The sequence below is a fragment of the Mustela nigripes genome, chromosome 18 (assembly GCF_022355385.1).
Source record: "Mustela nigripes isolate SB6536 chromosome 18, MUSNIG.SB6536, whole genome shotgun sequence".
Taxonomy (NCBI): Eukaryota; Metazoa; Chordata; class Mammalia; order Carnivora; family Mustelidae; genus Mustela; species Mustela nigripes.
In genome coordinates, this window is record NC_081574.1 from 16160044 (window position 1) to 16173195 (window position 13152).

General features: G+C 42.2%; 1 protein-coding gene across 8 annotated transcripts in view; it reads right to left on the reverse strand.

The window, feature by feature from the left end:
* RBPMS (RNA binding protein, mRNA processing factor) overlaps positions 1–13152 on the reverse strand; it is a 172009-nt gene that overhangs the window by 88994 nt on the left and 69863 nt on the right. For all 8 annotated transcript variants that reach the window (XR_009401083.1, XM_059384140.1, XM_059384141.1 and 5 more), the window contains exons 2-4: positions 7115–7192; positions 4170–4208; positions 2839–2901 (exon numbers count right to left, since the gene is read on the reverse strand). Coding sequence is in view for 7 of the 8 variants with exons in the window: in XM_059384140.1 (XP_059240123.1) it covers positions 2839–2901; positions 4170–4208; positions 7115–7192 (180 nt within the window). In the remaining variant the exon portion in view is untranslated. The remainder of the gene's footprint in view (positions 1–2838; positions 2902–4169; positions 4209–7114; positions 7193–13152) is intronic.

Consider the following 13152-nt stretch of genomic DNA (forward strand, 5'->3'; position numbering starts at 1 on the left):
GTAACCAAGACAGAGGAGGAGGCGTGGAGAAGTGGTTCGTGACACCATGAACTGTTCTAGATAGAGTTCCTTACCGGACTGAGGCTTTAGTTTCTCAATAGTGGAATGAAACAAAACATGACAACATGGAACTTTCCCCCAAAGGAGTGTGAGGAAACACTTTTAAGAGAAGGCTGAACAAATGACATGAGGGGAATAAATTTTGTAACGGCTATGAGCCTCGTATGTTTTTAATTCACCAATTAGAAAGATGACCTGAAAAGAGCATAATATGTTGGGCCACAGAGAAAAGCTGTCAGCTTCGTGATTAAGTAAATTATCCCGAATGGGCCCATTTTCTCTGTAGAGAAAAGAAACCCTGCCCCACTGTCACACAGGCCAAACTTTATCATGGCCATTTGTCCTGGACGATCTAAGTTAAATAGTCTGTCACTGCCATCAGGAAAAATGCAGCAGCTTTCCATGGACCAAGCGATCAGCAAGATGTTGAACAAAGCAGACAGGACAAAGATGCAGAAGGCTTCCTTCAAGTTGTAGCTTTAAACCTAAGCTTCCTGACAGAGCCATCCATCCTTTCGAGGTCTCTGTTCCCAGAACAAAAGGATGGTTTCTAAGGTACAAAGACCTCTAATACCTTATATATAATAAAAGTTAAACATGTCAAGAAATCAAGCATGAGCTCAGTAAATGCCTACACTCACGAGTCAGCCTCTGAGCAGAACAGAGCTCAGGTTCAGTAATTCACAAATAGTAAGTCACCCTTAGATCCACAGAATTTGAACAGTTTCACTTGGAGTTCTTCCCAAGTTATTAATACATGAGCAACAAAAGAACATTAATGACTAAGGGAAACGAAGCTGCTAAAGGAAAGCTCACTGCCAATGAAAGAGGAAGAGCCAACCTAAAACCAGATGTCAGGACACGCAAGCACAATGACCTGGGGCCGGCTGGCCGAGGGATGGACTTGGAACACCTCACCTCCACTGCTATGGCACAGGAGGGCTCCAAACCTGATTCTTGGAATGGATATAACCTTTGTGCACCAAGAAATATTGAAATTGTTTGCTATACTCCCACTTACTGAGGCAAGGAAACACAGTTTATGACCATTTAGACAGTTTGAAAATAAGCTTCCATCAAACAGAAACACAAACCCTAGCCCGTAAGAGAAAGTTGCCTTCGTCAGATGACGGAAGTCACTCTAAAAGCCTAGTGCTCCTTAGACAGTTAAGGCAGGCCGCAGAGAGCCAATTCTGTAAACAACCTTCAACTGCTGTTACTTCCTTTAGAAGAACAATGAAAACAACATGGTGAACACTTAACCTCACATAATTTTGAAGGACCCAGAGTAGTTCTGCAGTTAGAAACGTCCTACCTGGTAAGAATAAAACACCAGGATCTAAATAAAAGCCTAGATTTATTGAAAAGCTTAAAATTTGGTTATACTGAGAAAATTTTATGTAATGGCTCCATCTATGTAATGTATGTAAAAATCAAAATAATTTTTGTATCAAAATATTCAGTCATACACTGTGTTTCACTGTGTACCACTGGTAGACAATTGGCTTGTATTTTGTTCTGTGGAAGACAAACAGGTTAAGGCAGCAGTTTCTCTGACCAGAAGGTTATTCGCCCAAATCCAGGAAAATCCTGAGCTCTTTGGAGTTCCTGGATTCCCAAGACGTTCATGAAAAACCAATAGTAAGAAGCAAACCATGTCTTCTGAGAGTGTGTGCGGTTTTTTTCAAAGCCTGAAAACCTTTCAAGATTGTGTCACAATGACACCATTATGCTGAGGAAACAGACCCCTCTGGAGGTCTTTCCCTGCGGTCTCCAAGTCTCCAGGATACCATGTCTCTCCCACAGCCCTCCCTCAGGACAGTCTGCTCCAGCATCCAGGGGCTCAAAGGAGCAGCTGGGAGCGGCACCTGTAGATTCCATAGCAACACAAGGGCCTACACTATGACCCTCAGATGGCAACCAGTCAAGTGGCCACTTGCCTTTTAAGAAGCACCCTAAACCCTTTTGGCCGCCTTCATCGACCCTGATTTCATGGCCACTTAGGCTGACGGCCTGGAGCAGGAGGGAGCCAGACTTCTTCCCTCCAACTCTTCACCTCAGGAGCAGCCCTCAGCATCTGGAACTTGGATTCTGCTTCCTTTCACCTTCTCTCAGCTGGGTTCCCCTTAAATTGTTTTGGTTTTCAGCACACTAAAGTGGAAAAATATTTTCTAAAATGAAGCTGGCAAAAGCTTCAAAACATATGGCAGACAAGATGCCTACAAACCAAAACAGGTACCTCCACTCAACGCAACTGACAACCATTTGCTACAGAGCAATGCAGAATGTCTTTGGGGAAAACAGTGAGAGTCAAGACTATAACCTTAAAAAAACAAGACCAAAAAAAAAAATCCACCAAACAACAACAACACACACATACACACACAAACTCACACAGCTAAATGGAAACCTCATATGAGAAGGAAAGCCAAGTCTTTGTCTACTCTTGGGTTAGGTTTAATCTCTGAGAGTATGACAATGGCCAAACCAAGCTGCACATTACCATGGGCGGTGACCAAGCTCAATTAGAATAAGACATTGGCAGGTATTTTGAGCATTACAGTAAAAGTTGGAGAAGAGCAAAGCATTATTCAGTAGTTTGCACATCGGACCATGATTCAAGGAAAAATCTCTTCAGATGGCTAATTAAATGGATGAATCCTCCTATCAGAATGAGCAGTCATATTCCCTCCATGTGATGTCCTGTCCAAAGAGCTTCTACTGCCTCCCACCACCACCTCACAAGGAAACACCAATGATGACATTATTACTACTTACATTCAAAGCATTCTTTGCAGCTTCTGCTTCTGAGCGACTGTCAAAACTGACAAAACCTACGGGCTGAGGAAAGAAAAAAAAATATGAACAAAAAACAAATCAGGAGATTATCTATTTTTCTGGATCAAAAGTGATGTCAAACCAAAAAGAGCTAAGATAAAGAAATGACCACAGGCAATGAGTAGAAATAAGAAAGCCAGTTCAAAAGAATGACGCAGTGGCTTAGCCAAATTTCTAACATGAATCAAAAGGGATTGTGAGGGTGGTTCTTCAAGGGCACAGCTGGGGATTTAGAGAATCATAAAAAAAAAAAAAATTCTAGAAGGGATTGGAAGGCGAGCAGCAGTGGACAAGAGAATAGAGGAAAACTTGGGTCGAGAGGCTCTACTTTCCTAAATCAAATCCACTGTACCTCAGTTTCTTCATCTTTTAAAATGGAAAGAGAACCGAATCACCTTTCGGTACACTGTAAGTGCAAGGAATACGATGACACAATGACACAAGCCCTGTACACGCTCACCGCATGATCAGAACTATAAAATGCACATTTCCAGTTCAAATCCCAAGGGATACCCTTAAAACGTCTTGTGTTTAACTAGGTGTGTGAACCAAATCACCCCTCTCTCAAGAGAGGGGTGCTAATCCCTTTGGACTCCATCTTTCAGTCCAGAAAGCAGCTCAGAACATAGCTTATTCCTGACGAATCAGAGAATACCTTACCGAGAGACGAAAAGCAACTGAGAGGTGAGTATGCTGGGTATTCAGCATTTTGGGGGGGGGGGGGGGGGGGGGGGGGGGGGGGGGGGGGGGGGGGGGTGGAGCCTAAAGCCAAATATTTCAAGCAGTCTGTGGGAACTATCAGGGTCACGGACTACCACTCTCTATCCTGCCCCCTCTGTGCTCTACCCTAGACTTGGGACTCTGCCTGTGGTTATCACGAGTTGGAAACACAGCATGATTCTCCACCAACAGATACTTACACGCACTGTGAACATTTGCCTGTTTAGCCTTGTTTTTTAAAAAAGGAAGGATGGGGAATAAAGGGGGTTTGGATGATTTCTTTTCAATATAAGGACCAATCCCAATATAATCATGCTGTCGGTCTTCCTCAGGGATGGTCCCAGACATCCCAGCTGGAGACAACGGAATTGTAAATCATTTTCCTGTGCTAATTCCTAACTAATCTCACACTGAATTTTAAATCAACAACAAAAATTAAATCCTGATGAGAATTACAAAGGAGAATGCTGAGACCCAGGAACATTCTAGAAGAAAATCAATTCAAATTTATTGTGGAAGTGATCATTTACACGCAAGTTTGAAATTCTTACCTGCTTAGATGTGAGCTTTATAAGAGAACCCTCGTAGCCCTGAAAATTAAGAACCAAATTTAGACGAAAAAATTACTAGGAAAAAAAAAACTGTAATAGCATCCTGCTCAAGTAAAAATGAGTCCATTATGACTATTGACGAACTCTTCTTACGAATGCCTCAAAGTAACTGAGAAGGCAGACTTTACAGACATAAGCATATATGTGCCGATCCTTCTATCCTTAAGGCCTAAAACAAATCATACCTTGAAATTTATGCACATTATCTAGGTTTCCCTCTTTTTTTCCCATGAAGTTGTACAATGGTAGAAAAACAGGTTCTTTTGTCAACAGATCTTTCTCATTTTACAGAATTAGAATAGTGAAGGGAGTAAATTTAGTAAGACAGGAAGGTAAGTATGTGAGGACTTGGTCACGCGTTTGCTATAAAATAACATTAAAACATTAAGAATGTCCTATGTAGAACTTACTACTCGAAATTTCAAAACTGCCGGGAAAAGTTACACAGGTAGTGATACTAAATTCTGCTGAGTTATTTTGCTTCACTTCCTGAAGCAGCTAGTTTTCACGCTGGTATTCTGGCTGGAACATTACAAAAGTCCCCTGTAGGGCTCTTACTCCAGCCCATCCTCAAGGAGGACAGAAACCCTCCCTTTGCACTCCCTCGCGTCACCCCTCCTGGCTCCTCAGGAGAAGGATAACAAAGTGTGTTTATTTCTGAAAATAATCAATGGCTGGTGGCTTGCCCTGATGGATGACACAGGGGGAAAAACACCACTTGACATGACTGACCACTGCACCGATCAGTGCCAAGACAGATTTGCAGACTGGGGTCAACCTCCGGGGACTTTAATTAAAAGAGGGTTGTTAGGAATGTACCAGGGTCCTGACTCTTGCGTTGGGGTTTCTGGGCAGGCTGTTGGGACTGATTCATCCTCCTGTCTTCCCAGCAGAGAACTATGTTACCAATTAGCTACTGTAAACATTTTACCTCAAAGACCTTGAGCTCTTCTGGCCAGAGAGGTCATGATTCACGGCCCTGTCTCTTCCTTTCTCAAGGTGCTTTCTCTCCGAAAAACCTGGAGGTTTAAACACCCTGAAGGCTTCAGAGGCAAAGGACAAATGGATATTTCACTCAAGCACGTCACCACCGGTGGCAATGAACTGTGCTCTCTCTCACAGACTACTTCGGCACGGACGGCAGTCAGACTGCGTGGGTTTGAATCCTAGCCGTGCCATTTATGAAGTGTGACCTTGAGCAAAATTTATTCAGTTGCTCTAAGTCTCCTTTTCCTCATTGGAAGAACGGAGGCCACCCCCCTTTAAAGGGTTATGATAAAAATTAAATGGAGTAATTCATAGGAGGGGCTTGCTGGCTAAATCTCCAGTATTTTGTCCATTAAGAAGATCAACTCGCTTCAAAAGTCGCCATCTGCCTGGATGGCTCAATCCTAAGCGTCTGCCTTCGGCGCAGGTCATGATCCCAGGGTCCTGGGATCGAGCCCCGCATCCCGCTCCCTGCTCAGTTGGAAGCCTGCTTCTCTCTTTCTCTCTCTCTCTCTCTCAAATAAATAAAATCTTAGAAAAGTCCTCATCGTACAAAAGGGACAAATAGTAAAAATGGGAACCCTGCAGAAGATACTCAGGAAATTCTACGAAGCCAAACCCCATCCCCAGCGTCTTCTCTTCCTTTCCCACACTGCCTTGCGGCTGACCTCACGTCTAACCCTTCGATTTCCCCCTGTACTGTCATCACTGTTCAAGTAAGAGGACGGGTGCCGGAACAGGTAGCTCTATTATTACACCACGACCTTCCCGGCACAGAAGTTAGACTCTTAGCTTTGCTGGCTTTAAACTGGCTGCCCCTCCCACCTACTGCCTCTCCTACCCAGCTGTTTCCAGCGGTCACATCGCTCTCCCCTTAAAGGCTAGATCCTGTCCCTCAACCTGTCTTGCCTCTGTGGCTAGGGTCCTGCTTCAACAAGATGGAGCTTTCATCATTAATCAGGACGGTCTGCCACCTAATCCTACGGGGGCCCCTGGCCAGGCACTGCTGCTACCATGTTCTCAGGGACCAGACACAAGCCCTCAATTTATCATGACTTCCAGGTGTTCCCCTTGAGGGCCGAGGCCTCCAGCCCACAAACCTCCCAGTCCCAGTTTTCTCTTACTCTCCATAGGTTAGCCTTCAAGGTTTCTCCTTGGCAGCATGGTTATTTCAGCTTTTGTCCCATTTCCTGTTATGTTTTCAATTCTAGCAACATTAACTATCTCTCAAGTGATTGTATCTCAGTAGTCCCCATGGACAGGCAACTGAATTAAAATACTATACTGTGTACCAGCATAACAAGTAATTCCTTAAAAGTTCATTTTACTTTGTTTGAAATTTAGGACATTCTTCCTACAGAAAAAATAATGGTGGTCAGGTTCTCAATCTGGTTTATGAAAGTGTAATCAACTTACTAGTCTCCAAAGAAGATTATTAGCAATATTTCAACTAATAAGAAACCCTGCAGAACAGGCCTTGACTTGGGTTATTTTACTGGGAATATTATAAGTAACAGGAATGGATAGTGTTTTTGGTGAGCTGTACTCAGAAGAACACTCCCATTGGCAAATGATAAACAGGGACACTAAAACTGTTCACAACAGAGCCAGACACATGTCCCCATTACTGGGAAGCAAAGAGACTTTCTAGATCAGCTACTGGGAAGGACAAAAGGCAATTTCAGTCTTTCCTGAGACTGCACACCTGAACTGAGTTGTTAAACCTCTTTTACTAACTAAACTTTAAAGGGGGGGGAGCACTTTGTAAGATGCTTTCTCAAACATATTTCCTCCTGCAAAAAGCCCCCTTTTTGCTTATTTATAAATAAGCCCTTTTTAGCTTATTTATACACACACTTTTTGTCTCCTTTTATTAATTTCTGAAAGAGAAAAGGTACCTTAAATGGTCTGAAAAGCAGGTAGAGCTCCCGAGGTTTGATATCCAGAGGGAGACCGCTGACAAATAGGGTCCGGACCTGGGAAATAAAGAAACGTGATCACAAGACCGTACAACCTGAGGAACACCTCTCACTTGTCATCTTCAAAACATAAGTCTTCATATATTTCACAAACCCTATGTAATTCATGCTCTTTCCGTGACCCAATGAACACTCTCATCTTAAGACACCATTAGACCAACTCTTGGGTATTTCTATGGGATGACTCAGAGTGAATTACTTCCAGCTGATTTAAATTTACAAACTGATTTCTCCTTCCCCAATTAGCCATTACCTGGTTCTGACATTATGAAGTAAAGAGAGGAGGTCTACATAGTTAAAATATCAGTTTAAGGAAGGAAAAAAAAAAGGTCACAAGAACAGTAAATCTACCACTTCTGTGCTCTAAATCAAATGAACACAGAACACAGTTCAAAAATAAAATCAGAACGATTTTCATTTTTTCTGCTTGTTTTGTCCTTGCCTCCATCCTCGGCATTAATAATTACAGTCGTTTTCAAAAGTATCTTATTTTTAAGTCATCTCTACACCCAACACGGGGCTTAGATGTACAACCCTGAGATCAAGAGTCACGTGTTCTATTGAGCCAGCCAGATACCCCGATAATTTTAATCCATGTAAAAAAGAATCCAAACACATCTAAATAGTAGCCAAAATGTAGAACTCTTCATCTGTTCGGTTCCGAAACAGCAGGGAGGGAAGACCTCACTGACCTATAACCCATCAGGCCAAAGATACAAATTACATGATCAGAGTCTACTAAAACAGAGAACACAGATGACACACTTCCATTTGGGAGATCAGAGAACACATGTTAGCATTTGACTGGGAACTTAAAGGATGGATAAAATTTCACCGCATGGATATAAAAGGTGAGAGGAAATGGAAAAAAGACTCGGAGGCAAAGAAAAGCATTAACCAAGCCGGTAAAGGGGGAGATACCTCAGAATATTCTGGGAGAAGGCGAAGCCAAACCAAACCAAGCTGAGCTCGAACTACAGGGGACACCACAAGTCACTGGTTCAGGAATCTGGTCTTCATGCAACAGGCAAAGAGAAATCACCGAATGAATGGTCACCATCATGTTTTCTTTCTACTTATTTTAGCTAGTGTGCCTTTAAGATTTCTAACCCCCCCCCCAACACTGAAATGTAATGGACATATAACAATGTGTTAAGTTTAAGACGTACCATGTAGTGATTCACTAAGCTTATATATTACAAAATGATTGCCGCTATGGTGTTAGCTACTGCCTCCATTGTGTCCTAGAATTAACCACTTCTTTTTGGGGGTGAGAACATTTAACATCTACTCTCAGTGACCTCTAAGTATATACAATAAAGAACTGTTACCTCTAACCACAATGCTGTGCACTGGATCCCATAACATACTCAACTTCTAACTGGACATTTGACCAACTTCTCATTTCCTCCATCCTGATTCCCTGGCACCATTCTGCTGTTTCTAGGAGTCTGACTTCACCGCCACATTTTCTATTCCTCTTCTCTATTCTGGCTGATACAGCATGACTGAGGTCCTCATTAGAAATCATGTTGCTACTTAAAGATTCAATGCTCTGTTGTTAACCGTCTAGAACTCTAGATTTTCTCCCTCAGTGTGAAAAGGAGATCTTCTAAAACCCTAACGTTTTCCATTGATTCTGGCTGCGAAGAAGCACAAATCAGCAAGAAGGCCCTTTTACTGATGACACATGTCATCTGCGTACAGGTGTATAAGCAACACTATGATGATGTAAACAGCCTCAGAATCATGAAGGCCTTATTTTCTTGTTATTCATTCATATTTTAGATAGATTTGTTGTGCAATTGTTGATACGCAGTTGACCCTTGAACACAGGTTTGAACCGTGTGGGTCCATTTACAGGCATATTTTTCCCCCCAATAAATAGAGTAACATAAGTGTACTTTCCCTTCCTTACAATGTTCTTAATAACTTTTTCTCTAGCTTATTTTACTGTAAGAATATTGTATGAAAGACATATAATATACAAAATCTGTGCTAATCAAGTGTGTGTTGCCAGTAAGGCTTTCGATCCACAGCAGGCTATGAGGAGTTAAGTCAAGGGAGTCAAAAGCCATATGAGGATTTCTGACCGTGCAGGAGATCAGTGCCGTCTAGTCCCCACATGGATCATGGGCCAACTGTGTAATAAACTGTCCTCTTTGTTTACAATTTGGTAAGTTCTGACCTATGCATAACCTGTGAAACCACAACGATCAAGATAGTAAACAGATCTACCATCTCTAAGTTTCCTGCCACCCTGCTTCCACCATCCGCATCCCCAGGCAATCACAGATCTGCCTTCTGACACGATTCATTGGTATGTATGTTCTAAAGGTTTATACAAACGGAACCATAATGTATCCTTTTTGTCTGGCCTTTTGACTTTTGTGTCACTATTCTGAGATTCACCCACTGTTGGATGTATTCATAGTCTGCTCCTTTTCACTGCCGAGTAGTATCCTGTTGTATGGATATACCACAGTTCATTTATCCATTCACTTGATGGAACATTTGGGTTACTTCTAGTTTTTGGCTTTTACAAAAATACAATGGCTAGGAGCATTCATGTATCAATCTGTACAAGTCTTTGTGTGGATGTATGTAGGTTTTCTTTCTTCCTGGTTCATTCAATACCGAAGAGTGAAATGGGCTGAATGATAGGGTAGGTACATGCTTAACTCAAAAAACCAAGAAAACAACAAATTGGCCCTTCGATTCCTTGTTTTAGGGCCCAGAACATGATAAATGCTGTATACTTAAGAACAAATGTATATTCTGTTGCTCTTGGATAGTATGTTTTACAAATGTCCTTAGGGAAAGTTTGTTATTCAATGTATCTTTTGCCTTCTCCCAACTCCCTCAAGTTCACCAGTGATGAAGACTCTTTTTCCAGGAACTTGTTTTATCAAAGCTAAAGCCGAATTATGGACAAGTGCAAAAGACACAGCTGATGAGGGAAACCTGCTCTTCAGTGTGCCCTCCCTATATCCACAACCCTCTCCCCACAGTCCAAAAAAGCAAATACCATCTGTCCTTGGCTGCTCTAGCCAGGACTTGAGTAGAGAAGAAATCGCAGCTCACATTCATTCAGATTTTGCTGAGTACCCAACCCATCGTCTGACACCGTGCCAGGGGTTGACTGGATCACAGAGTTTTCTGAGGAAATAATGCAATGAGCGGATCCTATGGTTTAAGCCCTGGAGTTCCCGTTGTCCATCAGGGAAGCTTAGCTATGTAACAGGTATCAGTTAAAATTCAGGGAGTTAGCTTAGAAAATAAACTACCACTTACAGTATTGTTCTAAAGAAAAAGCACACAAACTTGCAAGTCAAACAATTTACCAACAAAATACAATAGAACTCTGGGGATTATCAACAAAATATCACTTGATATAAAGTTAAGGTTCATATACATCAATAAAATGTATGCAACAAAATGTATAAAATTATGCAACCAATAAAAATTATGTTCAAGAAAAAAATTACATTCAAGGAAAAAGTTTCATTTTATTCTATAAACAAACACTGACACACATACACACATATTAAGATAGGGATAGCACGCCTTTGCATAGACACCAAAATAGTTATACAATTTACCCGGAGTGGTAAAGTGATTCTAATGTTTATTTGCTTATTTGTATTTTTTCTATAATACACATATATTAGATACTTTGTTAGATTAAGAACTATTTTTTATTGTTTCCTTTATGAAACTATAAACAATGTCAATATTTACACCAATAAACACGAAGTTTATGGAGGGAACTTTTAATGTAAATATTTCAGAATTAGAAGTGATTCTTATTTTAATATCTCGAACTATTATACATGAAAAAGAAAAGAAAACCCAGAACTCCCATAAACCCTAAGTTTGCCAATCACCCACAGATGACAAGAAGCTCAAATCAACTTTTTTTTTTAAAGATTTTATTTATTTATTTGAGAGAAGGAGTGAGAGCATGCGGGAGGGCGGCGGGGGAGGAGAAGCAGGCTCCCCACTGAGCAGGGAGCCCCATGCAGGCCTTGACCCCAGGACCCTGAGATCATGACCTGAGATGCTTAACTGACTGAGCAACCCAGGCGCCCCACAACTCTGTTTTGTTCATCAACTGGAGGCAACTAAAATGTCCAGCATTTTATTTACATGGATAGGAGTTACACCTTCCATAATCTAACGAATATCATGGTCCCAAAAACCTGCCACGATCTCTCATCTCTCACTGAAGAGATACACTCTCTCCTCTGACAGAACAAACTGACTAGCGGAAATAATTTTTCACTACTTACACTTCTATGAATACAACTAAAGGTCACTTAAATCCAAGCGCTTGGAATCTACAAGCTTTGAATCCTTTCTAGACTTCCTCAGACTACGGAAATTTCATGAAGTTAAAAAAAAAAAATCATGGATAATGTATGAGGAAAAAACCCTTCCTGAATATCTAATTCATGCTTTTCTATAGTGACTGGGACCTCGATCACAGGGATATTTGAAAACAGCTTAGTTTCCCCACCCTTCTCCCTCCGACACTTCTTATCTTAGCCATTAAATAGGGAACACTTGTGGGCCTTGTCTTTGCCATGTCTGAGGAAATCACAAAGTTAAAACATGATTCTTTTATTTTTTTTTATTTTATTTATTTGACAGAGAGATCACAAGTAGGCAGAGAGACAGGGGGAGCAGGCTCCCCACTGAGCAGAGAGCCCAATGCTGGGGCTCGATCCTGGGACCCTGGGATCATGACCTGAGCCGAAGGCAGAGGCTTAACCCACTGAGCCACCCAGGCGCCCCTAAAATGTGATTCTTGCTTGCAGGGAGGTTTCAGTCAGTGAAGGCAACAGTACATAAAGGACCATCTACGTGAACAGAAAGCTCGGTTCATTCCCAAAGTAACCAAGAGTGAGAAGAAAGTTCGAGACAGATAAATAAATGATCAAATACTCAGGTTATTGGGGGGGGGGGGGTTTCCCCCAAACAACGAATGAATGACACCAAATGAACTCTGTGGCAGGTCAATCATGACCCAGGGCAGCCCTTAACTTACCAGCAGTGTCGATGGACACAGATGTGCCTGGCACCAGGCCCTCAGCATCGCAGATGTTTAGTTTATCAGACACACGGGGAAACACATTTCTTAGTCAAGGACACAACATGCCTCACAAAAGATCAAGACATGAAGCTGCTGACAGCTCTATCCCGAAGGGACTCTAATGGATTCTGTGGATGTACCTTCAACTTCATTTTCATAACAGAACCGAAAGAATAAATGCTAGGGGAAAGCCCTGCGCTGGGCAGAGAGAGCTAGGAGACGTCTCTGCTCGGCCGTGTATCGGCCATTCCCTACAGAGGCCACAGTTCTATTTTGGATAAAACGAACTCTGTGTTCTTCAACGGCACTGCCAGTTCCCACTCAGAAAATCAAGCCACATTTCAGTGACTTTTTTAAAAGCTTTTATTTTTGAAGTAATCTCGACACCCAACGAGGGGCTCAAACTCATAACCCCGAGATCAAGAGTCACGTGCTCTACTTACTGACTGAGCCAGCCAGGCGCCCCTGAGTGACTAACTTCTAGTTTAATAAACTCTAAGTCACTGTGTCAGTCTTGAGTTTTCCTGGATAGAGAGGTCAAAATAGAACTTGAAATGGAAAGGTCCTACCTTTTTTCTTTTTTAAAGCTTTTACTTAACCATTTTATTTGAGAGAGACTGTGCGTGCTCTCATACACTCCTGCGCAGACACTGCACACACGCAGGGAGGGGGGGCGGACGAGGAGGGAGAATCCCAAGCTGACTCTGCCTTGAGCACGGAGCCGGACATGGGGCTACCCCACAATCCCGAGACCACTGCCTGGGCCAAAACCGAGAGAGAGAGAGAGAGAGAGAGAGAGAGAGAGAGATAGATAGATAGATATGCTCAACCAAATGGGACACCCAGGTGCCCCCCAAAGGTC